A 27,799-nucleotide genomic window follows, 5' to 3' on the forward strand; every position below is an offset into this window, starting at 1 on the left:
TTTATGATTCTTGTGTTTTTGGGTGAGTTGAAATTTAGAAGTAAAATTTTTGCATTGAGTCAATTTGAAAGTAAAAATTTTACATGTATTGAAATGAACTATGGTGAAATTAGAAGTTTTGTAATTTTTTTGAATATCAAAAAGACTTTCTCTTTACCATAGATAGAAATTCATCGAAGTAAAAGATTCATTTTTGCATATTTGATACATTAATTTTGGAGTTGAAAACTGATATCATTTACACCACATTTATTAAATCGAATTTAATGAAAAAGGAACTTTAAAATCAATCAACTTTTTAAATTAACCAAACATTAGTGGCTCTATTTTAGAAGACATGTTCTGACATCTATAAACATAGCAGCTGTCATTTTTTGTGTGTGGCACATTTTGCTGGTAGTCGGTATCCCATGTACGCAAGTATATCATATTGTTCTCCACGTTCCTTCAGGTGTATCAGATGGCGCTCCATGTATGAAAAGTATATTGGGATGCTTCCTACCATACAGGCTTGCATTAGACATCGCTAACATGAACTATACCTCCATGTACCTCAAGTATATTTTGGAGGCCCCCTTCGAAGTTGCATACCATCCATAAGTAACTGAGTCAACCTCTTTGTTCATAGTGGCTTAGTAATCCTTGATACCTAGTTACCCTTTATTTTTTTATTTTGATTATTTATTTGATTGAATAAAATTGGAAAAAACTTTTAATAAAATTCATCATGGCCGAGTTACCGAGATATTCATGTAGAATGTAGGGTTTACCCCTTGATTACACACCTAGTCAATTGGAGAAAATCAAAGTAGAGAGATTGAAATTAGCAGGATATGGAACCTCAAAAATACCTAAAACATCTGAAGTTGTAGAATTGGAATCAATAGAAACTGAAGTGACTCAACCACATAAAACTGAATCAGACATAGTTCAATTTGGACCTGAAGTTACTAAGATTATTCAATGAGAATCTGAGATCGTTTAAACTTTAGAGACATATTTAACTGAACCCGGCGTTGAATAACCTGAATCTGACATTTCTAAGCCTGAATCACCTTCAACTACAATAGCCCCTACTCCTTTACCAACTTCATCTCGAAGAAGAACTATAATTACAACCGATATACCTCCTCGTCTTATAAGTATTGAAGATGATATTAAAGAAGAGGAGGAAGTATCACCACATACTCCTCTTACTGCTAGTGATTCATTAGTTTTTCCAAGGCTTCCTTTTGATCCTTTTCAACTAGATCCTTGGTATTTTACCCCTTTTAATTATTTAGGTCAAGGTATTCCTCATTTACACACTCATTTTGATTTCACACCTAGGAAAAAAATGTCAAGAACTCCTCCTGTAAGCCAACATGTTGTAACTTCTATGTTTATAGGCTCTCTGAAGTCATTCCTATATGGTGGGCCTTCAGTTCCCAGTGGGTATCAGTCACTTACTAGAACTTTTTCGGGAGCCACTCCTTCTTCTCAAGTTTCTTCTTAGCTTTCTAGAATCTTATTTGGTATATCTACCTCTAATCTAGAAGCTACTACTCAGAGCATGACTTCTATGCCTAAAATACCTTTGGCATCATACCAATACGTTAATATGATATCTAGTAATACAGGTAATCCTCAACCAACTCCAACTAGAGTTTACTATCTAGTTGGGGGAAACCATCCTATGTTCCACCTGGAGGACAACCCCCTAGTGGAATGTATCCTCTAGTTGTAGGACAACCTCTTGCCGGAACTTATACAAGTTTTGGTCAGATACCTCAGTTCATTCCAAGTCAACCTGTTATATCTCAACCCTTGATTGGTGCTCCTTTGCTAGGAATGAGGAGTACTATTTGGAACCCCTCTTATGTTCAACAGCCCATTCAAGCTACTCCAAAAGTGCATGTTTATCAACCAATTCAGGCTACTGGCCAATCTATACAACAAAAATCTATTCAAGGCACCCCTCAAGTGTTTTTCCAACAACTTGTCCAAAGTATTCTGCAGACCTTTTTAGAAACTTGTCCAGGGGACCCCACAAGTGTCTCTCCAACAGCCTATCCAGGGTATTCCTCAAACATCTAGTCAACCTATTGTGCAAATAATTGTTCAACAACTGGTTCCAAGTATGCCTCAAACACCCATCCAATATATGCCACAAATGACTATCCAAGGTACACCTCTAATATTGGTCCAACAACATACACAGACTATGCCTTAAGCATCTACTTATCAAACTGGTTCCACTTTTCAGTCTATAACATAGATACCTATTGGAAAACCTAATGTAGGTATGATTCAAACACCGTATCAAGTTCAAACTTTTCAAGGTCAAACTTTTGAAGGAAAACCTATTCAAGGTCAAACTTTCCAAGGACAACCTTTTTAGGGTCAATCATATCAAAATCAACCTTTTCAAATTCAGCGATACCATGCTCATACTTTTAAAATTCCATTTCAACTGAAACCTAGTATGACTTACCCTTGTTACCTTGGGGGAATGCAAATTCCAACTGCTCAAGCTATTCCAGGATATCTTGGATATCCTCCTCTAGGGGTTTGACTTAATCCTCAAGGGTATCAATATCCTCTTCAAAATTTTAACTAACAGTTACCTTTCATAGCAACAGTACATTTACCAGATTTATCCTGGTTCACAAATGATCACATTTATTATTATTTATTTTGGCCAGTAATTCCTAGTAAATTTCCAAGCAGTATACAGGAATTTGAAGATAAGACATGAGAAGGTCCATCAAATCATGTCATGACATATCACCTATGGTGTTCCTCAAATTCATTAAATGATGATTCCATTAGATTATGACTTTTCCAACGAACTCTAATAGGTTCAACAACAAAATGGTACATTGAGTTACCACGTGCCTCTTTCCACAATTTCAATTCCTTGGCAACAAAATTTTTAATGCAATTTTAGTTGCCCATTAGATATGATATTGGTACCAAAATTTTGACTTAGTTAAAACAATTTGACTCTACCTACATTTCAGATCACATACATGAATGGAGGCATAGACATCGTTTAGTAAAAGTTTATATTCCAAACCAAATATTAGGGGAATGACTCACTACATCTTTACTTCCTGATATAATGGAATATGTTGCTAAAGGAGGTGTTGTAATAGAAGAGCAGGTAATTTCTCATGCCCAATACCTAGACCTTGTCTATTCACAATCCAACATTTTGTACAAAAAGATTCCAAATTTACATCACCCATCCAATTCAACTCAACAAGTTTCAACACCTACAGGATCTCACACAATTGATGGTGTGATTAGTTCTATAAATCAACAGGCAGAGTGTAAATCATCTAAGAATAATTCTAGAAATACTAAAATTGTTGCCACACAAAATTCACCCAGTGGAAACACTTCTCCTGAAATTACTTCTGAAATCAATGCAGTAGAATCATCTACTAGTAAGGCTGAGAAACCTGGAAGTAAGAAAAATGGAAAAGGAAAAGCAAAACAAAATTCCTCACAAAAGGAGAAACCAAAAAAAAATGAACTTCTGAAGAGAAAAAGAAACCTAGGTATCATTGTTTGATATGTAATGAAGATCATTATACTAAGGAATTCCCACATCGTGCAAAGGTTAGCAAATTCCTCAAAGGTTCTCCCACACCTGTTGTTTTGAAAGATCATTTCCCTTCTCAAGGGAGTGAAATGGTTACTCATAATCCATCCTCTCCATCCGCATTGGTGGATATCATGATGATGTCTTCACAAGTTTCGGTAGCAATTAGATCTAAAGATTATGGATCTAAATCTCTTGTAAATGGAAATGATGCTAGTCAATATGGTCAACCTTCTATATTAGTTCCACCTCCTTCTGACCCTTTACATATAAAGAAACCAAACTCTGACTTGGCAATTCGTAAGCCTCCTAAAGATGTTATTCAAAAGTCGTCTTTTAATCCACATGTCAAAGTGGCTCAGAATTATAACATTGTTGAAGACCTAGCCCAATATCCTTTAGCAATGTCGGCTCTTGAAGTGCTACAAACATGCCCAACACAAAGGAAATTACTATTTTCAAATATTGTAGCAATTGATCCTCTTGACTCTAATCTCATAGTCTTTGATCTTGAAAGTCATATACCTATACTCATGCATCAAATGGAATTTCAAATACTAGTTTTTGTTAAAACCAAAATAGTATTTCATACAATAATTGATGAGGGAGCCTGTACGTGTATTATGTCTATTTCTTGTTGGAAACTTTTGGGTTCTCCAACTATCAATCAATCACCTATCACTCTCAAAGCCTTTGATGGAAGAGGATTTCGACCTTACGTACTTTGAATGACCTACCAGTAGAATTAGAAGGTAAAATGGTTGCCATCAAGGTGGAAGTTGTTGATGCTCAGCTTGACTACAATATTTTACTGGGTCGAAGTTGGACTTATGCAATTTATATAGTGGTCTCATAACTTTTCTGAATGATATTATTTCCTCATCAATGAAGGATAGTGAAAGTAGACTAGTTGTCTTATTATACTTTTGATCCTAACTGTTATGAAACCAGCTCAAGAAAAGATAGAAAAGATAGATCAACGCCTTAGAATTCAGCCTCTTCGAGGGGGCAACCTCCTTTACATTACATAAATGAACAATTCTTGGATGATACAAATGACAAAACCTCCTTCCTATATATAGGAGTCTAAGGAGTCACAATATAATCCAACCGACCTAACAATAATAATATAAAGCCACAAAAATAACAATAGAGGGATTCTATGGGGCATAGAAATAATAATATGGGGGTAATAGGGGCACAACAATATAAATAAGGGGTATAACTACAATATTAATGGGGTAATCACTAGTATTATAGGGACCCAACATGCCCCTCTCCTTCAAAAAAGTGTTGTCCTCAACGCTTGAGTAGTTCTGGATACTTCTGCATAAAATTCTCATCCTCCCATGTGGAATCTTCAGCGGATAAGTTCTTCCACTTGATAAGATACTCTGAAATTGATCGATTTCGTAGCTGTCGAGTTCTTATTTCTGTGACTGCTTCCGGTTCCAATATAATTTTTCCTTCCTCGTCAAGTTCTGGCAATATTGTTTGAACTGGGAGCTTGTCGCCTATAACCTTCTTTAAACATGAAACATGGAAAACTGGGTGCAATCGAGAAGCTGCAGGAAGCTCCAATTTGTATGCCATAGTACCAATCTTTTCCAACACCTTGTACGGACCATAATACTTTGGTGATAATTTATTATCCTTCTTAGCTTGCTTTAGGGACATTTGCTTATATGGTTGTAGCCGTAGGAATACCCAATCACCTACATCAAAACTTCTTTCACTGCGATGTTGATCTGCCTGTTGTTTCATTCTATTTTGTGCCAACACGAGGTTATCCTTTAAGAGTTGGAGGACTTGTTGTTGATGTTCGATGTGATGTTCCACTGCTTGAACCTTAGAATTTTCTCTTAAATATGATGTGATTGATGGTGGTTGGTACCCATAAAGTGCCATAAATGGGGTCATTTTTGTTGCTGTATGGAAGGAAGTGTTATACCACCATTCAGCCAGAGGCAACCATTTGACCCATTGTGTCTGTTTATCAGATACAAAGCAACGAAGATATCCTTCCAAACATTTGTTTACTATCTCAGTTTTCCCATCAGATTGAGGATGATAAGATGAGCTATGAGCTAACTGAGTACCCAGACAAGAAAATAATTCTGTCCAAAAATTTCCAGTGAAAATGGGATCTCTGTCACTTACAATAATCTTTGGGTTTCCATGTAGCTTTTGAACTGTTTCCATAAATGCAGTAGAAACTGTACTGGCTTTAAATGGATGTGATAATGCACAAAAGTGTGCATACTTGGTAAGTCTGTCAACTACCACCATGATGACACTCTTTCCCTCAGACTTGGGTAAACCTGTGATAAAATCCATTGAAACCTCCTCCCAACGTTGGCTTGGAATGGATAAAGGTTGTAATAGACCCGGTGTCTTAATTGTTTCAACTTTATTTTGTTGGCAAACCAAACATTCCGCCACAAACTTTTGAATATCTGATTTAAGGCCATCCCAAAAAAATTCCTTCTTAACCCTGTGGTAAGTTTTTAAAAATCCTGAGTGCCCTCCTAAGGGAGAAGTGTGCAATTCCATAAGAATCTTTTGTTTTAGCTGGGAATTCTTACAGAGGTATAAGCGATCTTTGTACCATAACGAATCATTTTGCCAGCTAAATGTATCAGAAGTACTGGAATCTTGTTGTAGCTTTCGAATAAGTGCCCACACTTCTTCGTCATTCTTCCATTCCTCCTTTGCTTCGTTTATCCAATCTGGTTGGATAATAGAAATGGCACACAACAATGCTTCCATATCCTCATCCTTTCTTGAGAGTGCATCTGCCACCACATTTTGCTTCCCTTTTTTGTAGATGATTTCAAAGTCATAACCCAACATCTTTGTGACCCACTTTTGTTGCTCTTCAGAGGATAATCTTTGTTCTAAAAAGTATTTAAGGCTATCATGATCCGTTTTTACCTTGAAGTGTCTTCCCATTAGGTAGGGTCGCCATTTCTTAAGTGCATGGAGTATTGCCAACATTTCCTTCTCATAAATAGCTTTGCTTAAAAACTTTTCCTTGATTGGACGACTTTCAAAAGCAATGGGTCTTTCATCTTGCATTAGAACAGCACCAATTCCATTTCCTGAAGCATCACATTCCACAATAAAGGTTTTTGTGAAGTCCGGTGTAGCTAAGACCGGTGCTTGGCACATTGCCTCTTTAAGATGTTTAAAGGCCTTTGTTGCTTCTGGAGTCCATGAAAATGAATCTTTCTTCAATAATGTTGTTAGAGGTGCTGCTATTCTCCCATAATTCTTAACGAACTTGCGATAATACCCTGTCAAACCAAGAAATCCTCGCAGATGCTTTATGGATGTGGGGATTTTCCATTCCTTAATGGCTTTAATTTTGCTAGGGTCTACCTTAACTCCTTCATGAGATACAATATGACCCAAATATTCCACCTCCTGGACTCCAAAGAAACATTTGGATCTTTTTGCATATAATTGTTTCTCCTCCAATAGTTGTAGCACCTTGTCAACATGTTCAACATGATCCTTCCAAGACTTGCTGTAGATTAGTATATCATCAAAAAATACTAACACAAATTTTCTAAGGAATGGTTTGAAAATTGAATTCATCAAACCTTGAAATGTTGAAGGTGCATTGGTAAGGCCAAAAGGCATGACCAAAAATTCATAATGACCCTCATGAGTTCTAAATGCCGTTTTCAAAATGTCTTCAATCTTCATTCTGATTTGATGATATCCCGAACGAAGATCCAACTTGGTGAAGTAAATTGATCCATGCAATTCATCCAGTAATTCATCAATGACAGGAATGGGGAACTTATCTTTAATAGTGAGCTTGTTGAGCTCCCTATAATCTGGACACATGCGCCATGATCCATCCTTCTTGTGCACCAATACTACTGGAGCTGAGAAAGAACTTTGACTCGGTTGAATTATACCAGCCTCTAGCATTTCTGCAACCATACGTTCAATTTCACTTTTTTGGACATATGGATATCTGTACGGCCTGATGTTTGGAGGAACACTTCCTGGAATCAGATGAATAGCATGATCATGATCACGCATAGGTGGGAGACCTTTGGGAGTCTCAAATACCTTGGAATGATTGTCCAGGACTTTTTGGAGATCTGGAGAAATAGATGATTCCAATGTGGAAACATCTAGCGAACATAATTGTGCAATTACACCTCTTTGCTCCTTTTTTAGAAGCTTTGTCATGCCATTAGAGCTGATTATCTTTCCTGGTTTCCCTGCAATACCCCTTAATTCAACTTCCTTTCCTTCCATAGAAAATTTCATGAAAAGTTCTTGAAAATTAAAAGCTATTGTACCCAAGGATTGTAGCCATTGGACTCCTAGTACAACATCAGCACCTCCCATTGGAATGGAAAGCATTGGGCTAGTCAATACATATTCTCCCATGGATAGCTTGATATTATGGCACTTTCCAGAACAATTTATTGTTCCTCCATTTGCAATCATCACTTGACACTCTGGTGCTGGATATAGGAAGCAATTCAATTCTTTTGCTACCCTACAATGAATAAAATTTTGGGTGCTTCCTGAATCAATCAACACTATTACCTTTTTCTTCTTGATTTGTCCTTCTATCTTGATGGTTTGAGGAGTGGTAATTCCCGCCAATGCATTACAAGATATGGTCGGATTTATTTGTTCTTCATCTAGGCTTTGTTCCTGGAATATATTCTCTTCTTTTGACCTTTCTTTCTCCTTTTCTTCTTCCTCTTCACAATCTATGTAGAATAATTTCTTCTCAGCACACTTATGACCTTTTGTGTATTTGCTATCACAATTGTAACAAAGCCCTTTTGCTCTTTTTTCTTCCAATTGTTGTGGTGTCAACCTTGTAGGTTGTGGAAGACTATGGGCAACAACACTTCCGTCTTTATAGTTGTGAATGGTATGCTTCCTAGTTGCCATAATTTTGCTTTCCATTTTTCTTGCTAACCTGAATGCCTTCTCTAATGAATCAGGTTCCCAAAGGCGCACATCATGTTGGATATTATCCTTTAAAGACCCTATGAACAATCAATCCTATGCTCCTCTGGAATATCTTTTACCCTTATGTTCAATTTTTGGAACTCCTCAATGTGCTCCATTATTGAACCCTTTTGTTTGAGACTTATCAACACTATAACAAAACCAGCGATTAGCGTCCCTTTTTACTTCTTTTTTTGCATCTAGAGCCCATTTTTGGTGCTATTTGCATCCATTTATCAAATATGGTGCAAAACTTGACACAAAATTTGCATCAATTTTTGCACCAAATCTTACACCAAGTTTAGCACCAGGTATTGCAATAGGTTTTGCACCAAATTTTATGCCAAGTTTTGTGTCATCCTTTACACCAGGTTTTGCATCAAGTTTGGCACCTAATTTTGTTTGACATACTTTTGCATCCTCATTTGCATCCACTTTTTGCACCTACACTTGCATCAACTTTTGCATCGACTTTTGCATCCTTTTTTGCATCCTTTTTTAAATCATTTTTTGCATCCATTTTTTCATCCATTTGTGCATCCCTTTTGCGCCAAGTTTTACATCGAGTTTTGTGTCTAGTTTTGCATATAATTTTGCATCTACTTTTGTTGCATCCACTTTTCCATGTTGTTTGGCATCCATATTTACATCCTCTTTTGCATCTATTATTGTACCCACTATTGCATCTAATATTTTTGTGCCACAATTAGCGCCTAGTTTGGCACCTCCTTTTGCACCCACTTTTGATTATAATTTTGCATCCACGTTTGCACCCTCATTTGCGTCTAGGTTTTCATCAACTACTACATCTATTTTTGCATCCCTTTTTGTATCCAATTTTGGACCAGGATTTGCATCGGGTTTTGTGTCTCGTTTTGCATCTACTTTTGCATCGACTTCTATTGCATCCACTTTTGCACACAATTTTGCATCCACTGTTGCACCCATTTTAAATTTCACTTTTTGCATCCCTTTTTACATCTTCATTTGCATCATACTTTGATTCTTTTTTTGCATCTATCATTACATCCACTTTTGTTATGCCACAATTTGCACCATGTTTTGCACTCACTGTTGTATCCACGTTTGCTTCCAATTTTGCATCCATGTTCACATCCTCTTTTGCATCAAATATTGCATCCACTTTTGTGTCAGGTTTATGCATTGGGTTTTGCATCTCGTTTTGTATCTACTTTTGCATCTACTTACATTGTATCCATTTTTTGCATCCAATTTTGTTTTGCCTGTTGCATCAATGTTTGCTTCCACTTTTACATCCATTTTTGCATCTTATTTTGCATATTTTTTGTCTATTGTTACATCCACTTTTGTTTCATCCATTTTTGCATCTGCTTTTGTGTCCGTTGTTTCATCCACATTTGTTTCACCGCAATTTGTGCCAAGTTTTACACCTACCATTGGACCCATGTTTGCTTCCACTTTTGCCTTCATGTTTGCATCCAAGTTTGCATTGACAACTGCATCTACTTTTGCATCCACTTTTGTGTCAGGTTTTTCATGTTGTTGTGCATCTACTTATGTTGTATCCACTTTTCATCCAATTTTACTTCTATTGTTGCCCCCATTTCTATGTTCGCTTTTGCATCCCTTTTCCAACACTCATCATATTTTCTGCATTGATGATATTCCTTATGGCATTGACAATTATGAACAATTGATGGCAATGTCAATAATATTGACAATGATGAAAATGAAGATGATGGCGATGACATGAATTGTGATTATGATGATAAAGACGATAGTGGTTACAATGACAATGATGATGATGGCAATGATTATGATGATGACGATGCTAATGACGTTGGCGAATCTTCCCAATTTTAGATGTTGTCATTGTCATAATCATAAGCATTATCTTTGGTGTCATGATCATCATTTTCATCTAGGTCATCATCAAAAAATATAATGGCATGAATGATGATGATGATTACAACAATGTCGATAGAAATTACATTAATGATGATGATGGGGATGATAAAAATGACAATGACGATGATAATGGTGGTGATGATGATCATCATCGATCATCTCTCAAAAACAGAGTTGTTATTTCTCTTACGTATATCAATGTGTCCTAAACAACCCTTTTCTAGCACTGATCACATTTTTTGGGTTGATGATATTTCTTACAACATCTACAATTATGAACAATTGCAAACAATGTCCATAATGATGATGATGATGGCATGAATGGTGATTATGATGATAATGTAATGATGGCAATAACAATGACAAGGATGTGATGATGATGACAATGATTATGATAATGAGAATGACCTTACAATCTTATGGATTCGTGAGCAATTACTAGTTTCAATACCATCTTCTGGATACGTATTACTATCATACTTTTTAGATTTTTTGTCTCTCTTGAGGTATCTTACTATAATGGTGTTGTCAACACTAGAAATATATCTTGTTGTAATGGTGGTTCTAATGTTAGCACTAGCAAAGTTTTTGTTAAATTTTGGTTAAAAAAAACCGATTTATGCAATTATTTTGACAATCTATGTAAAAAAGTAAATAACATCCAATTATTTTGACTGTAGTCCCATTGATTATCATGAATTCACCAGTCTGAAGACCATCTTCTACATACATATTATTATTAAACTTTTTGCATTATATCCCTCTTATATCTTGTTGTAATGGCAGTATTAGCACTAGAAAAATATCTTGTTGTAATGGTGATGTTAGTATTAGCACCAAAAAAATCACTAAATTTTGGTAAAAAAAAGTTTATCATTTATTTATTTTTAATTTGGGAAATTTTTGTTTTTATATTTTTTGTTTTTAATTCTATTTTTATGCAGTAATATTTTTTTTGGTTGAATTTTGGTAGTAACTAGTTTTTGGTCTAATCATATGTATTAACCATGTTCTTTATGCTACAAGTCTAATTGTTGGGACAAAATTGCTCTTTCAAATAAGTTGCAAAAAGCATATAAATGGAAGAATAGCAATGACAACTATTTTCATTGTCCAATTGTTCAGTATATCATGTATGAAAATTTTTATTGATCGGAGAATCCACAGTTTCAACATCTTTATACCAACGTTTCAAATCCCAAGTGGGATCCATCATCAGGGTTGAAGAATGATGATACAAGAAGAGCAGAAAACTTTTAATAAATACTAATGAGGAGGAATAATAATAGAGAACATAGAGTCGGCTTGGGAATTTTTAATTTTATTTTATATATTTTTATTTTATTTTATATATTTATATATTTTATTTATATTTTATTCTTATTAATTATTATAAATAATTAATTTTTATAATAAATATTTAATTAATATTAATAATATTGTTGTTATACATGTAAATCATTATAAATAATTAATATGTTTACAATAAATTAATTATTAAACCTAATGATCATAATCATAATTTCTGTTATTCATATTAGTTACTAATTCCTTAAACAAAGATGATATTAATAATTAAAATATTAATTAATCAAATTAAATTAGAATGAAACTACATTCATAGAAATCAATTATTATAAATAATTAATTAATATTGTATAATAAATAATTAATTATTATTAAATATTATTAATAATTAAATATAATAATAATTAATTAATTAATTAATTAATAAACTAATTAATATATTAATATAATTATTATAAAAAAATTTAATTTATATTAGAAATTTTTTTTAGGTGATTAGGCTTAGGGTTGACTAATATAATAATTAATTAATTAATATGTTTAAGTCATATTAACTAATTAATATAACAAACAAATTAATAATTATTATTAATGATTAATAATTAATTTTATAGTTATAACTATAAAATTAATTTTATAGTTATAACTATAAAATTAATTATTAATCATTAATAATAATTATTAATTTGTTTGTTATATTAATTAGTTAATATGACTTAAACATATTAATTAATTAATTATTATATTAGTCAACCCTAAGCCTAATCACCTAAAAAAAATTTTCTAATATAAATTAAATTTTTTTATAATAATTATATTAATATATTAATTAGTTTATTAATTAATTAATTAATTAATTATTATTATATTTAATTATTAATAATATTTAATAATAATTAATTATTTATTATACAATATTAATTAATTATTTATAATAATTGATTTCTATGAATGTAGTTTCATTCTAATTTAATTTGATTAATTAATATTTTAATTATTAATATCATCTTTGTTTAAGGAATTAGTAACTAATATGAATAACAGAAATTATGATTATGATCATTAGGTTTAATAATTAATTTATTGTAAACATATTAATTATTTATAATGATTTACATGTATAACAACAATATTATTAATATTAATTAAATATTTATTATAAAAATTAATTATTTATAATAATTAATAAGAATAAAATATAAATAAAATATATAAATATATAAATATATAAAATAAAATAAAAATATATAAAATAAAATTAAAAATTCCCAAGCCGACTCTATGTTCTCTATTATTATTCCTCCTCATTAGTATTTATTAAAAGTTTTCTGCTCTTCTTGTATCATCATTCTTCAACCCTGATGATGGATCCCACTTGGGATTTGAAACGTTGGTATAAAGATGTTGAAACTGTGGATTCTCCGATCAATAAAAATGACACAAGCCACAGATCTCTAAAATGTATGAAAATATTCAACATTTTTATAAACAATGGATTAGAGGTGAGTTTGTAATTGTACATAATGTTTGGATGATACATAAAAACAAAGTTTGTTTCATTGATGTGGTTAGGATCTACTTTGGATACGAAACCCTAGGTTTGGAAGTATGCAAATAATGAATTTGGTTTACCTTTGATAACAAATGAAATTTTATTTCTTTTTCCTCGTAAAACCAAGGAAGATATGGCAATAATTCTCGTTAGAAAACTACTTCTTGTTGAAGGTTTATAATTGGTTGCAAAAGTTCAACAACTGGGTATAGAAGTTTTTAGTTGCTATTAGGGAAACAATGTGATTATAGGTTTTAGCAGACATAGATCATTCTTGGTATTTGATTCACTTTGACGATGGCCTCTTCTGACTAATATATGAGATTGTGAATTTGTTGATATTTTTTAGATTACCAAGTAGATATAGTTGTTTATAGGAATTTTGTAAAACCTGAAGTATTGACAAATGGTTTTTCATTGTTAAGCAAATTTAAGTCAAATTGGGTTGCAAAACTTAAGGAGAAAGCAAAAACAATTGTTAGTAGTTGTGAATTGATATAGTCATTAAAGAAAGAATTGAGTAGTTGTGAATTGATATTGTTAGTAGTTGTGAATTGGACTATTCCCAAAACACCTTGACACGAAAGAATTTGTCACCTTTATGATACTAAGAAGGTTGAAGATGAAAAACGTTTTGTCACCTTTATGATACTAAGAAGGTTGAAGATGAAAAACGTTTTCTCTTGGATTGTCCCACTCTTACCCACATCCATTCTCTTCCAAAACATTTGTCACACTACCAACCTTCTTAACTTGTTAAGTAAACTATAGTGATCTAGGAACGCTTATTTCCCTTCTTTTTTATCATAGAAATAAAATATTAAAGAGTCACAATTAATCTTACTTTCTTAAGGTTCGATAGACCACATTAATCTTAGTGAACGTTAATCATCATCATTATTATCATCATAATTTAATCATAAAAATTCAATTTAATAATATTTTATTTATATTTTTTTAAATTTTAAATAAATTAATTAAAAATATATAAATGTGAATTAAAAATATTGAAACATCATAAAATAAAAATAAAAAATCTCATTTACAATTGAAAAAATAAATCCCATAAAATTGGGATCCTTAAAAAGCCCTAACTAGCTTTACAAATTTGCCCTGAAAATCATGGAAATTAGGGCAAGATTTTGATAAAATCCAATAGAGATTTTTGTAAACTTTTTGTAAATCCATATTAGAGCGATTAAACCTCAAGATTTAAGGTGCCCTAGAAATTTTTGATAGTGTTGAATCTATTTACACTATCAAAAACATAATTCAAAAATTACTAATTTTTATAGTGTTAAATCCATTCACACCATCAAAAACATAATTAAAAAATTACTACTGCTTGATTTTTTAAAAAAATTTAACCTGATTCTAACTACATACCGTGATTAAAAATCCCGCAAACATAAAGAACATTCCATAAATATGTCTTGGTAATGTCGTAACACCCGCAAGTTGTGAGGTGACGGAAAAGTTTTCTTTTCAAAATTTTATACATAAATGGGAACGAAACGTGTGAAAGTCCTAAATGGATTTTAAAAAAATCCCACGTGTAATTTCAAGATTTAAAAAAATAAATCATAATATTATAAACAATATTTTATTAAAAAATAAATGATTTTATTTACTGCGTGTAAAATTCCAAAATAAAAATAAAAACCCTCCATCATAATTTTATGATTTCAAAAAATAAATATTGGATTATTATAAACAATATTAAAAAACAAAAATAAATGATATTTTATCTACTCTTTTTATATGAGAGGGAAAGTTGAAAGTATTTTGAACGATTGGAATTTAAACTCAAATGTTAAAAGGGAAAAAAATATTAATATAATTTAATATATTAAAAATATAAAAAACATTCCAACAATAGTTATATAGTATTTATATTATATTTTATTATATTGATAATTTTTTATTTTTAATTATATTAAATTTATATCAATTATTAATTTAGTTGTATTAGTAATTAAATTAATATATTTAACAATATAGTGAAAGTTAAATATTTAGAAAAAATATTAATACATAATAATAATTATTAAATTAAATTTTATTTCTATGAATATTTTGTAAATTTAAAATATTGTTTTTATTGTGATGGGGAGAAAGTTAGATAATATTATTTTGTGAAAAAATATAAAATTCTTCATATTAATAATTATAAAGTGAATATTACTTTTATATATATATAGATAATTTAGTTAATGTTTTACTGCAAAACAAATTAAAAGTATATAAAAATAATAATAATAAAATGAGAATATTTATATTTTAATGTGGAACACGCTGAATATTATAATTAATTTTAATTCATAATAAAAATAAAATTATAATTATATATATATATATATATATATATAAAATTGGTTTCCAAACCCAGATTTCTTTATAAAAAAAATCCATAAAAATGTTTCATTCCCATTCCTGAACTCCCATAGATGCGATATTTTTGATATATGGTAATTTAATTAAGGTTTCTTGTCACCCTTCGATATGCCCGCGTCATTAGGGTTTCATGCCATCGGTTCTTTCTTGTTTCTATTTAGGGTTTCATCCATATCCATCCGTTGTAGTCGCGAATAACGCAGCCGAATTCAAAGCATCCGATTCTTAATTCCATGCACGCGAGAATAACGCAGCCCAATTAAAAAAACATCCATCTTAATTCCATGCATGCGAAAAGATTTTTTTTGGGAAGATAGATTCGGACGAGACATGACAAGACATGGGTGGTCATGTAGCAGTATCTATGGACCAGTATTGATCTGTTTTCTGCTCATTTGCATTGACGGCGTGTGTGGAAATGGAGCCATGTCTCCCATAGCAGCATCCTTCGGAGACTAGAACGTGTTCTGTACCATTGATGCAAGTGGGAAGTAGCATATAACATGCTGGGGGAGAAACAACACTTCACCAGCTACCAATGCTACTTTAAGCCCATCTCTGGCTGCACTCTCCGGTGGAGGTGGATTCCTTTGTGGACTGCAGGCTAACACTTTCAGACCATTTTACTGGATGAACAACGAAACAGGTACTAATCTTGTGCCCCCAAGTAACCAAAATAGGCATTATTCAAATATTGAATCTGGGCAAAACTCCCTTCAAATTAGTCAATTTTTAGGTTTTTATTTATGTTTAGCGCGCGCACACATCTCTCTTTATATATTAGAGGATGTTTTGGTATTTTTTTTAGGTATTATATTCGATAATGTTTTGGTATTTTTTTTTTACCCAGTTTGCGTTCAACTTTTTAGTTTCTTCTTGCAAAATGCAGTGTGTGTTTCAGAAACCTGTCAATGTCGAAGTCGGAACCCAAGAAAATCAATCTTGATCATCAAAGTTTTTGTGAGTTCAGTTTTCTATATTTTGTTTTTGATTTGAAGTCCTATTTGGCCAGCATGCACTGCACTTTGACTGCTTTTTCCAAATATTAATTGAGTTACTTTCTTTTAACCTCCAAGTTCTGCATTGAACCTGGTCACTATCATCTCCTTAACTGGTCATCGTCTTTATTTTCTTCGCCACTCTCATATATGATGAACAATCCTTCGATTCAGACTGGAAAAAATTTGGGGGCGCTCTTCTGAATGCCCTTGTATTTGTAGCTGTTGTCACAGTGGTCACGTTCCTGTCGGTATGCCTTTTCTATTACAGATGCATCAGTCCGCTGTATCTACATTATCTAATGCGGGTATTGATCTTTCTATCTGATCCTCACCTCTTCACCTTCCTTATCCCGAATTCTGTATTGGGTCATTGAAATTTTGTATTGGGTAGCCAAAATTTTGCAGGTTTTGCATTGGTCCTTATTCCAGTCATGCTGGTTGGTTTGTTATTTTCTTTTTCAAATTTCTTACCGGTGGTGTTTTCGGTCCTCTTCCGGTTAAAAGTCATGTCACGCAATATGTGATTGTTGTTGTAGGGCGTTTTGATGCCATGGAGAGTACTGCTATGAACCGGTATTACCATCAGCAGCAGAAGCAGCAGCATCAGTCTAGCAGTTATTGGCAGCAAGGCTCTGATGGGCGAACAACGGAGAAGGATTATACAAGGGAAGGAGAGGCTCGCTTTGATTCCTCCAAATGTGATATAGACCATCCTTTCCCATATATTATAAGTGGGTTTCAGCTCTGCATAAAACTCCCTTCAAATTAGTCAATTTTTAGGTTTTTATTTATGTTTAGAGCGCGCACACACATCTCTCTTTATATATTAGAGGATGTTTTGGTATTTTTTTTAGGTATTATATTCGATAATGTTTTGGTATTTTTTTTACCCACTTTGCGTTCAACTTTTTAGTTTCTTCTTGGAAAGTGCAGTGTGTATTTCAGAAACCTGTCAATGTCTAAGTCGGAACCCAAGAAAATCAATCTTGATCATCAAATTGTGCTCAACAAGTCATCAAGATGAGTTTTTGTTAGTTCAGTTTTCTATATTTTGTTTTTGATTTGAGGAGGAGCATAGCAAACGTTGGGGGGACGATCTGCTCTTATTGTTTTTAGCTGGTCCAACACTAACATATCAGTCTATTGATAATGTCTGTATATATACTCCTCTTCTCGGTGTCTATTGATCGACATGTATAGTGTTTGGATCGCAATCTGAACTGGCATTGGAATCTATTATGAGATAATTTGCCAATGTTCTTGGTTAGTGTACGTTACACATGACTAGTTTTTCAGGGACATGCAATCTGAATTGGCATTTGAATCTCTATTGCAGTGGCATGCCACCGTTATTGGTTAGTTTATGCTGCTCATGAGGGTAGTTTTCCGATTATATACAATCTTATTCGCCATCGGAATCTATCTTGTGGTGGTTTGCCACCGTTATTGGTTAATCTTTGTTGCATATGCAAGTTATTTCACATTAAATACTGTTTGAATCGGTATTGGAGTCTATATTGTAGTGGTCTGTCACCATCATTGGTTACTAGTTAGTTCCATTAGTCTACGTTGCATATGAAATTAGTTATCAGATGGTATACAATCTGATCGGTATTGCAGTGGTTGGTCACCATTATTGGTTAGTTTACATTGTACATGAAGGTGGTTCTTTTTTTTGTTTCTTTAATTTATATACTATGTAAATTTGAATTGGAATCTATATTTGGGTGATTTGCCATTGTTATTGGTTAGTCGATGGTGCACATGAAAGAAGCTTTTCAATGGCATATAACCCTAATTGGCTTTGGAATCTCTATTATAGTTGTGTGTAGGGTTATTTCACAAACCAATTAACTCTTCTAGAAAAATTCAACAATTCCAATTTAATAATCCTATCGGCCTCTCTTTGTAATTGGTTTATGTTTAAGGACAAGGCATCCAAGGCGAGGTTAACCAAGACAAAAGTCACTCATCGTAGTGGCCAGAAAGGTTTAAAAGCACTGATAACAACCTTTGTAAGTATATTAAACATGTGATATTTTTTTAATAAATTTTGTACTAGAAGAAAGTCATTGTTATCTAATTTCTCCCTATTTACTGATTGATAGGAACTAAAATATGGAAGATCTCCAAATCATTTGGAAAAGGAGGTGCTGCAGCAAAAGAGATGGGTTGAATTTGTTGTTTGGATGGACTCTATGGTATGTAATCTTAGTTGGATTTCCAATATACTTTTAAACCATATTTTCATTTTATTTTTTAGTACTATTAGATATTATATCTTACCTCATTTTATGGTTAACATTGTATAACAAAAACATGCGTTGTGTTACGTAATTAATACTAACATGTAATATTGATTTTTTTTGTCAGAATGCTATAGGTAATGATTGCCAAGACGATGATCCAAATTATGTTCAACATATATCAGGAGATGATGAGGATGAGGATGAGGATGATGGTGGTGAAGGAGGAGATGATGATGATAGTTGCAGTGTTGGTGATGATGTGGATCAGAGTAATGAGGATGGTCAAGATGATCATGAGGATGATCTTGGTGGTGGTAGCTAGGCATGCACATGCATTGTTTTTTATGAAGAAATTATTGTGTAGAATGACATTGTTATGTTTAGATGGGTGTTGTGAATTTACCCTATATCAATGAGACATTTTGATTTTGTAATAATACGATGAGTTTGATTTATGTCTGTTGTTAATTTATCGTAGAATAACGATATTCATGAAATATTTTGATTTGTTAATCATATTTGAATTTTACTTGTTTTGATTAAAAATAATACTGATTTTATTAGTATTATGTTGCTATTTTATACATGTTTTGAAAATTGTTAATGACACATTGTTATTTTTTTGGATGGATGTTGTCAATTTCTCTTAAATTTCTTTACAAATGATTTTGAATTGTGATATCTGCTTTAATGATATTTAGAAACTATCATATATTTCACTATGAATCTATAAAGGGGGTCATATATGTAAAGAAAAATATACTCTATATAAGAATTCAAATGCGGATGTAACCATGGATGCAAAATTGAAAGTAAAATTGGATGTTAAACTAGGAATTAATACAAAATGCAAACAATTGACATACAAAGTGTTTTAAATTAGAAGTGAAAAATTGTGCAATAGTTGACACAAAGAAGGGAACAAAACATGGCATACAAAAGGATATCAAATTGGGCAAAAACAAGGACACATAAATGGGCACCAAATTAGATGCAAAAAAAGACAACAACTAGATGTAAAATAAGATGCAAAGTTGAGCGTTAAAAAGAAGCAAAAAACTTTACAAATTAATATGCCAAATGATGATGCAAATAATGGTGTAAATTTGGGATGCAAACTTGGGCGCAAAAAAGGAAAAAAAAAAGATGTAAGAAAAGACATAAAACAAGATGCAAAATGGGGCTGAAAAAAGGTGAAACCAAGGATGCCATATTCGATGTAAAAAATGATTCCTAATCAAATGCAAATTTAGGCTCGAACTCAGACACAAAATTATATGCAAATGTGGACACAAAATGAGGCAAAAAAAGATGCAAATTTGGATGGTGAAAACGATGTAAAACTAGACACCAAAAAAATGCAAAACTGGATGAAAAAGTGGGTGTAAATAATGGTGCAACATTGGACACAAGTAGACACAAAAAAGTGGTGCAAAAAGGGGCATAAAATAGCTTAAAATTGGATGCAAAACTTGGTGCAAAAACAAATACAAAAGTAGACGTAAAAAATGGCTCTAAATTGAATGTACCATTAGACACAAAATAAGATGCAAAGGTGGACACAACACATGACTCAACATAAGATGCAAATATAAATGCAAATTTGGATGCTCAAAATGATGTAACATTAGATGCAAGAGATGGTGTTAAAAATGATGCAAAATTGGATGAAACAAATGACGCAAAATATGGTGCAAAATGAGATGGGAAAAATGGAGACAAATCAAACGTAAATGTGGATGTAAAAAATGGTCCAAAAAAAGATGCAAAAATGGGCACAAAAATGGATGCAAAATTTGGTGCTAAATCAAATTCAACAGATGGTGCAAAGATAGGCACCAAAGCTGGTGCAAAAATAGAAGCAAAAACTAGTGTAAGCCTAGATACAAAATTTGGCGTAAGACTAGATGCAAAAACTGACACAAAATGGATGCATAAAAAGACGTTAAATTGGATTCAAAATACAATGTAAACTTGATGCGAATGATGGCGCAAAAATGACACAAAATAGGAAGCAAAAGAGAATGAAAAATAGATGCAAAAAATGACACAAAACTAGAAGCAAAACCTGTCATAAAATAAGATGCAAATATTGGTTCAAAATTTGACGCAAAAGATGATGCATAGTTTGGTGTAAAAAATGATGCAAAATCTAGCGTGAAAAAGGATGCAAAATCAGGTGCAAAAAAGGACGCTTTAAAAATTGTACAATAGAGCCAGATTTAGCGCCAGGTTGCTCATCACAATTACAAAAAAATTGCACTAAAATCTGGCGCTAAATCCGGCGCAAATCGCTGGTTTTGTTGTAGTGAAATTGGCTAAAAAAAGTGTTGCTTTTTGTATCCTCATAATGTGCTATCAATTCTTCCGTAAAAATTGCCCAAGTGATAAATTGTTTACGAGAACAAAGCCATTGATACCATACAAACTGATTTGGTTCCAAATATAAAGTTGCCATACGTACCTTTTGTGTGTTTTGCACATTATTGAGATCAAAGAATTGCTCCATCTGTAATATCCATGTGGCGGGATCCTTGCCATCAAACTTCCTCATATCGATTTTTGGAATGTGGTGATTCTTCGATCCAACATTAGTGTCTATGGAATCATGATTAACATTTCTTTTGTTCTCATCATGAGTTTCCTTTACTACCTTTTCACCATTAGTAAGTATTTCTTGTAGAAAATTAGTCAAATCTGTCTTCAAATCTGCCATGCCTGTCTTCAAATTTGTGTTCAAATCTATCTTCAAATTGTCCATCTTAGCTTCCATGCCATTCATCTTAGCTTCCACGCCATTTATCTTAGCTTCCACGCCATTTATCTTAGCATCTGTTAACTTTTGTGAGCGTGACATTTGTTGCACTTGTTCTTGTAATTTTGATATATCATGTAGCATTTCTTCCTCTTCTTCATGAGTCATGCTAGAGCTTTCAGGTTCCTTACTAGGTGTTTGCATTTTCTTTCCTCGAGGCATCAGTTACCGATAATAATGCTCTACTATGCCCTTTGAATTCCTTCAAAATAAATTTTCAAACCAAGCTTAAGCAAATATTTAAAAAATCTACACACCTTTTTTCACTTTGTAGGAGCTCGATATTGCCTCTGATGTATCTCTGTACTTTCCAGTCATCTAGTTCTGAACTTGTGACCTGTAGTAGCTCTCTGTGTCCTCTTTCCAATGCCACAAGTCTGACCCAAATTGGATTCTCCAAGGAAGAGTTATGAGAAATCTCCCACAATGACTTGATTATAGACTAGTTCAGTAGAGCTAACTTGTACGACGTGCCGCGAGTCACTGTTTCGACCTTTGGATATAAAAAACACCCACAAGAAACTACAGTCCGTCCTCTTTCTGTACCTTTTTACGAAATTTCAATCCGATCCTCAGAGAGAAAGTTATGACGATTTTCCCCAGGTCACCTGTTTTGAATGTAATTCAGGAGTCTGCAAAAAGACCAACTTCCTCAGATCATATCTCCGAAAATATCACGCGAAAAGCTCTGAAATTCAGACCCAAGGTTCAGCGCCAATTCTTCTCAAATGGGTTTTTTTTGCGATTTCTGAAATGTCACAGCAAAAAAGTTATAGCGAAAATGCCACGATGACCTGTTTAGAGTAGCGAAACCCTAGAATCCAAAGCTCTGATACCAAATGTTATGAAACCAGCTCAAGAAAAGATAGAAAAGATAGATCAACGCCTTAGAATTCAGCCTCTTCGAGGGGGCAACCTCCTTTACATTACATAAATGAACAATTCTTGGATGATACAAATGACGAAACCTCCTTTCTATATATAGGAGTCTAAGGAGTCACAATATAATCCAGCCGACCTAACAATAATAATATAAAGCCACAAAAATAACAATAGAGGGATTCTATGGGGCGCAGAAATAATAATATGGGGGTAATAGGGGCACAAAAATATAAATAAGGGGTATAACTACAATATTAATGGGGTAATCACTAGTATTATAGGGACCCAACACTAACTCTATTGGTAGTGTACCCTTTGTGGGGAAAACGATTACTCCTTATGAAGGTGTTGGCATCGATTTTCTTAAGGATTCATCATTGATGGGAACTTTTGCACTCCCTCCACCCAACACTTCTTCTAATGTTTCCCAGGTCAATATGATATCATCAAGCACTTCAGAATCATATGATCCTTGGATTGTGACTTTAGAATTTTATTTGACCACATATGGTGACCAAATGCCTCTAAGACCACTAGAACTAGCTTATCAAGTCGTTCAATCATTTTCAAAACCACTTCCCATTGAAAATGATTGAGTGAATACAATCATTGACGAGTATTCTCAATCCTCTTGATTGGAACCAATATCATTTCCTAGTCCTTTCGATAACATGTTTCCAACAAATGAAAGTATCACAGAAGTTATGACTTTAGATGAAATGCCTTGGGACAACCACCATCATTTTTCCTCTTCTCTCCCCAACTTTGAAAACATTGAGAATAAATTTTCTAACACGTTGTCACCTGAGATTGTAGATGACCCTGAATTCCCTATATAGATTTTTTGAATCTAAAAGAATTTAGAGAATATATCTACGACAATTTCGCTTAATATCCCAATGAAACCTGGAATTACGGAGAACATTCATATAGGTGCCTCATGTTCACTTGATGAAATTCAGACTTATAAGGCCCTATTCCAAGAATTCCACAACATTTTTTCCTGGTCTTATGAGGAAATGATGGGAATCAACGCGAGTATTGTAATTCATGAAATGAAGACCTACCCGGATGCTAAGCCTATCAAACAAATATTACGTCCGGTACATCCTAGAAAAGTTGCCGCTATTAAAGCCGAAGTTGAAAAACTTCGAAACAAAGGATTTATCTATCTTGTTCCTTTGACTGATTTGGTTTCCAACATCATTCCTGTTAACAAGAATCAAGGGACAATTAGAGTATGCATTGATTATAGAAACATTAACAAATATTTTCCTAAAAATAACTATCCTACTCCCTATATCGATCAAATAATTGATGATACCCGGATGCGGGTGCCACGCCAGGAGAAGATAGTATGCCACATGGCTTACATGGGCGGGCTCAAGCACAAACTTAACCTTAAATGCTCTACGCCGCCCTGGTTGGCAAGCGTGAGAGCAATAGTTCGAAGGGACGGCCATTTATGGATACAGATGAGCACCATACGCTGTGGCAGAGGCGAGTTATGGCTCACCAGAACCAATGCCAACCACTGCGGCATAAGACTGGAGAGATTTGGGAATGTTTCTCTGTTCGAATTGTGGAGGTGGGACTCTGTGTGTCAAGGCTCAGAGAGCGAGCACGAAGACACCTTCTGGATCTCGGAAACGGTGGAAAGGCAGCTAAAAGGATTGCAGGCAGCTTGGAAATCATGCCGCCAAGACAGAGGCCCTTCAGTCGCCGCGGCACAGGACGAGGCGGAACTTCACGCCCCCCTGTCAACCCGTCTTCAAATTGCTGCCGCTGTCTGTGCCACAGGGTGGAGGAAGCCAACCCCATCCAGACGCAGCAATTCATGGACGCCGGGCCACGGGAACCAGGAGCTGCTCCGCTGCCGGCGTTTGGCTCAGCGATTTTCTCTTTCAGCAATGCCCAAGGTAATTCAAGCATTCAAGCTCATGTTTCAGTATTATTCATGGAAGAAGCGAAAGAAGAAGGGGGGGAGCAACCCAGTGCCCCAATGCATCATGCAGGAGGGGAGCAACCCAGTGCCCCAACTCATCCTGCAGAGAGTTCCAAGGCTGCTGAGGAAAAAGCAGAGGCACATTCAGAGCCAGGAGCTGTTCCACCAGCCTCTCAACCAGCATCCGCGAAGGGTAAAGCCAAGTATGACTGGGGACCCCCACCAGAAGGCGAATACTGGATCTATCCGGAAGATTCGGAGGAAGACTCGGATGAATAGTTGCTGGCTCAGCCAAGCTCCAGTTCTCAGCTCGAGCCCAGGTTTTTTTGTATGTTGTTTTCCCTATTGCCACTGCGTAATGTATGGCGTGAATCGTTTTGTTTGGTTTGACAATTCTGCTGTTCAGTGCGTGTCTCGTCCCCTGCGTGGGACTCTGATGAATTTCTTACAGTTTTCTCTTTTGCTCCTGCGTGGGAAAGACTTTTTTGTTTTGTTTGGTTTCCAAAGCTCCTCTGCCTCAGCATGGGCTTCCAGTTTTAGTAGCGGTCACAATGATATAACCCCTGCGTGGGTGCTTAGTTACAAGAAGACGGCCCCTGCGCGGGTAATTGTTTTAATGAAGCTCTATGATCCAGAGTGCCACCCCAGGCCTCTGGCGACCTGTAATCCTGGATGTAATTGTTCGCTATTGTTGCTGTAAATAATAGAATTAGTGTAGTTTCAACGATAAAAAAAAAAAAGATCAAATAATTGATGATAGTGCTGGAAACAATTCGTTTTCTTTTATGGACATATTTTTTGGATACAATCAAATTAAAATACTCCTTGCGGATTAACATAAAACTGCATTCATTTTTCCATGTGGGCTTTTTCTTATAAAAAACTTCCATTTGGACTAAAGAACGTTGGCGCCACCTTTCAATAGGCTATGTCTTATTCCTTTCATGACATTAAGAATATTGTATAGCTGTGTTTAGAGGATCTACCAACCCATTTATTAAAATGTGAAGATCATCCATCACATCTACGAGCAATATTTATCATATGTGAAAATTACAATATACGCTTAAATCCACACAAATGTGTTTTCTGTGTAAAATCTCATTGTTTAATGGGATTTGTCATGTCAAAATAAGGCATGCATGTTGACCCCCTTAAGTTAGAGGCTATTTTGAATTTTCCTCCTCCTTAAAATTTATGCCAACTCCAAAGTTTGCAAGGGAAAGCAAACTTTTTACATCGATTCATTCTGAATTATGTAGAGCTAACTAAAGGTTTTACTCGGCTTTTGAAAAAAGGAATCTCTTTTATATGGGAAGAAACTACTCAAAAGGCTTCCAATGCACTTAAACATGTGTTGAATCACACGCCTTTGTTGCATCCGCCTGATTATCACCAAGATTACTTTTTATATTTAGCTACATATGCTATTTCCATTGGTATGGTATTAGTTCAAGAGGATGAATTAAACAATGAACATGTGATTTATTATTTAAGTAGGAATCTTACCAAAACTGAGATAAAATATGCACATGTGGAGAAATTGGCTTTTCCAACTGTACAAGTTGTCCAAATATTTCGTCACTATATTCTTTTACGTAAAACAATAGTGGTTTCAAATTGCAACCCTATCGTTTACATTTTTACTAGACAATTGTTTGGGGGCAAATATTCCAAATGGATTGTTATCCTACAAAATTTGACTTAGAATTTGTGAAATCCAAGTCAAAGAAATCATTGGTGGTTGCCGAGCTTATTTGTGATTTTCCATATTCTGAAACAGAAACTGTGGTAGAGGATTCTCTTATAGATGAATCACTCTTTCTCATTAGTACATTAGACCCCTAGTATGGAGATATCATTGTTTGTCTTCAAACTCAAAATTTTCAGCCTGAGTAATCTCGCACTGACTGTCGTCGCATTCGGTACCAATCTCAACAATATACTATTATTAGCAATACACTTTATTGTCGTGTTACTGATTCTTTTTTTAGATGATGTTTGATGCATGATGAAGCTAAAAAAGCATTAAATGACTGTTACTCTGGAGCATGTGCCAGTCATATGTCAGGGTTTTCCACTGCCCAAAAAATCTTGTGCATTGGATATTGGTCTTCCATGTCCAAAGATTGCATTATTGTAGTCCAAAAATGTCATAATTGTCAAATCTATCTTTACAAAATGTGTGCACCTCCTACTCCCCTTCACCCAATTATCACCGTTAGTCCCTTTGCGAAATGGGGCATCGATTTTATTATGTGTAACTCTCACTCGGCTGGGGGGCATGGGTATATTATCCTACTTGTGGATTATTTTACAAAATGGGATGAGGTGATGCCTACATATAAGAATGATGGTGAAATCGCTACTCTTTTCATATTCAATAATGTGATTTCTAGGTTTAATGTTCCAAAATCCATCCTCACGGACCATGGCAACCATTTTCGAAACTTTATGATGACTGAACTTACTGCAAAGTTGGGCTTGCATCATGATAACTCAACTCCATATTACCTAAAAGAAAATGGTCAAGTAGAAGTCGTGAACAAAATCTTAACCACTATGCTTCAATAAATTATAGGTATTCATAAACAAAATTGAAATTTAATTCTTTTCTCAGCTTTGTGGTCATATCGCACTTCAGCAAAAACTGCAACCGAATTTACACACTTCCATATAGTTTATGGTTTGGAGGCATTCTTACCTATTGAATGTGAAATCTTATCATTTAAACTAGAAATCAAACTATTTCTTTCTACTTCTGTAGAGGAAGAACATTTTTTATACTTAGCACGTTTAGATGAGACTCGTTGTGATGCTACATTGGCTAGTGAGACTCATAAAAAATGTGTTAAGGCATAATTTGATCGAAATGTAAATCCTATCATGTATTCAAAACGTGACTTGTTCTTGGTTTACAATCAAGAGCATGATAAGTTAGGAATCGGTTAGTCCGAAACTATGTGCCATTGCCCATATATCGTAAAGTGTGCACTTGAAAAGGGTTCTTATGAGCTAATTGACTACGATGGTATTCCTTTGAGCAAGCCTAGAAATGGGCTTTACCTAAAAAAGTACTACGCCTAATTTACTACATGGGTACATTGTACATTGTTGTATCATATTTTACATGTGTGGTAATTTTACTTCTTTTTGAAAGATCCTTCTACTTCCCCTAATTA

At 33.9% G+C, this 27,799-nt stretch overlaps 1 protein-coding gene across 1 annotated transcript; it reads left to right on the forward strand.

Annotated features, from left to right (window-relative positions):
* The first annotated feature begins 18,529 nt into the window (after positions 1-18,529).
* On the forward strand, positions 18,530-19,409 carry LOC149139311 (uncharacterized). The gene is made up of 3 exons (XM_089452964.1): positions 18,530-18,741; positions 18,835-18,927; positions 19,100-19,409. Exons 1-3 carry the CDS (start codon positions 18,646-18,648, stop codon positions 19,295-19,297), a joined length of 387 nt encoding a protein of 128 aa, XP_089309090.1. The 5' UTR covers positions 18,530-18,645; the 3' UTR covers positions 19,298-19,409.
* Positions 19,410-27,799: the final 8,390 nt, after the last annotated feature.

The sequence above is a fragment of the Pinus tabuliformis genome, chromosome X (genome assembly GCF_031772625.1).
Source record: "Pinus tabuliformis cultivar Carrire ecotype Pingquan chromosome X, CPIR1, whole genome shotgun sequence".
In the NCBI taxonomy this organism is placed as follows: Eukaryota; Viridiplantae; Streptophyta; class Pinopsida; order Pinales; family Pinaceae; genus Pinus; species Pinus tabuliformis.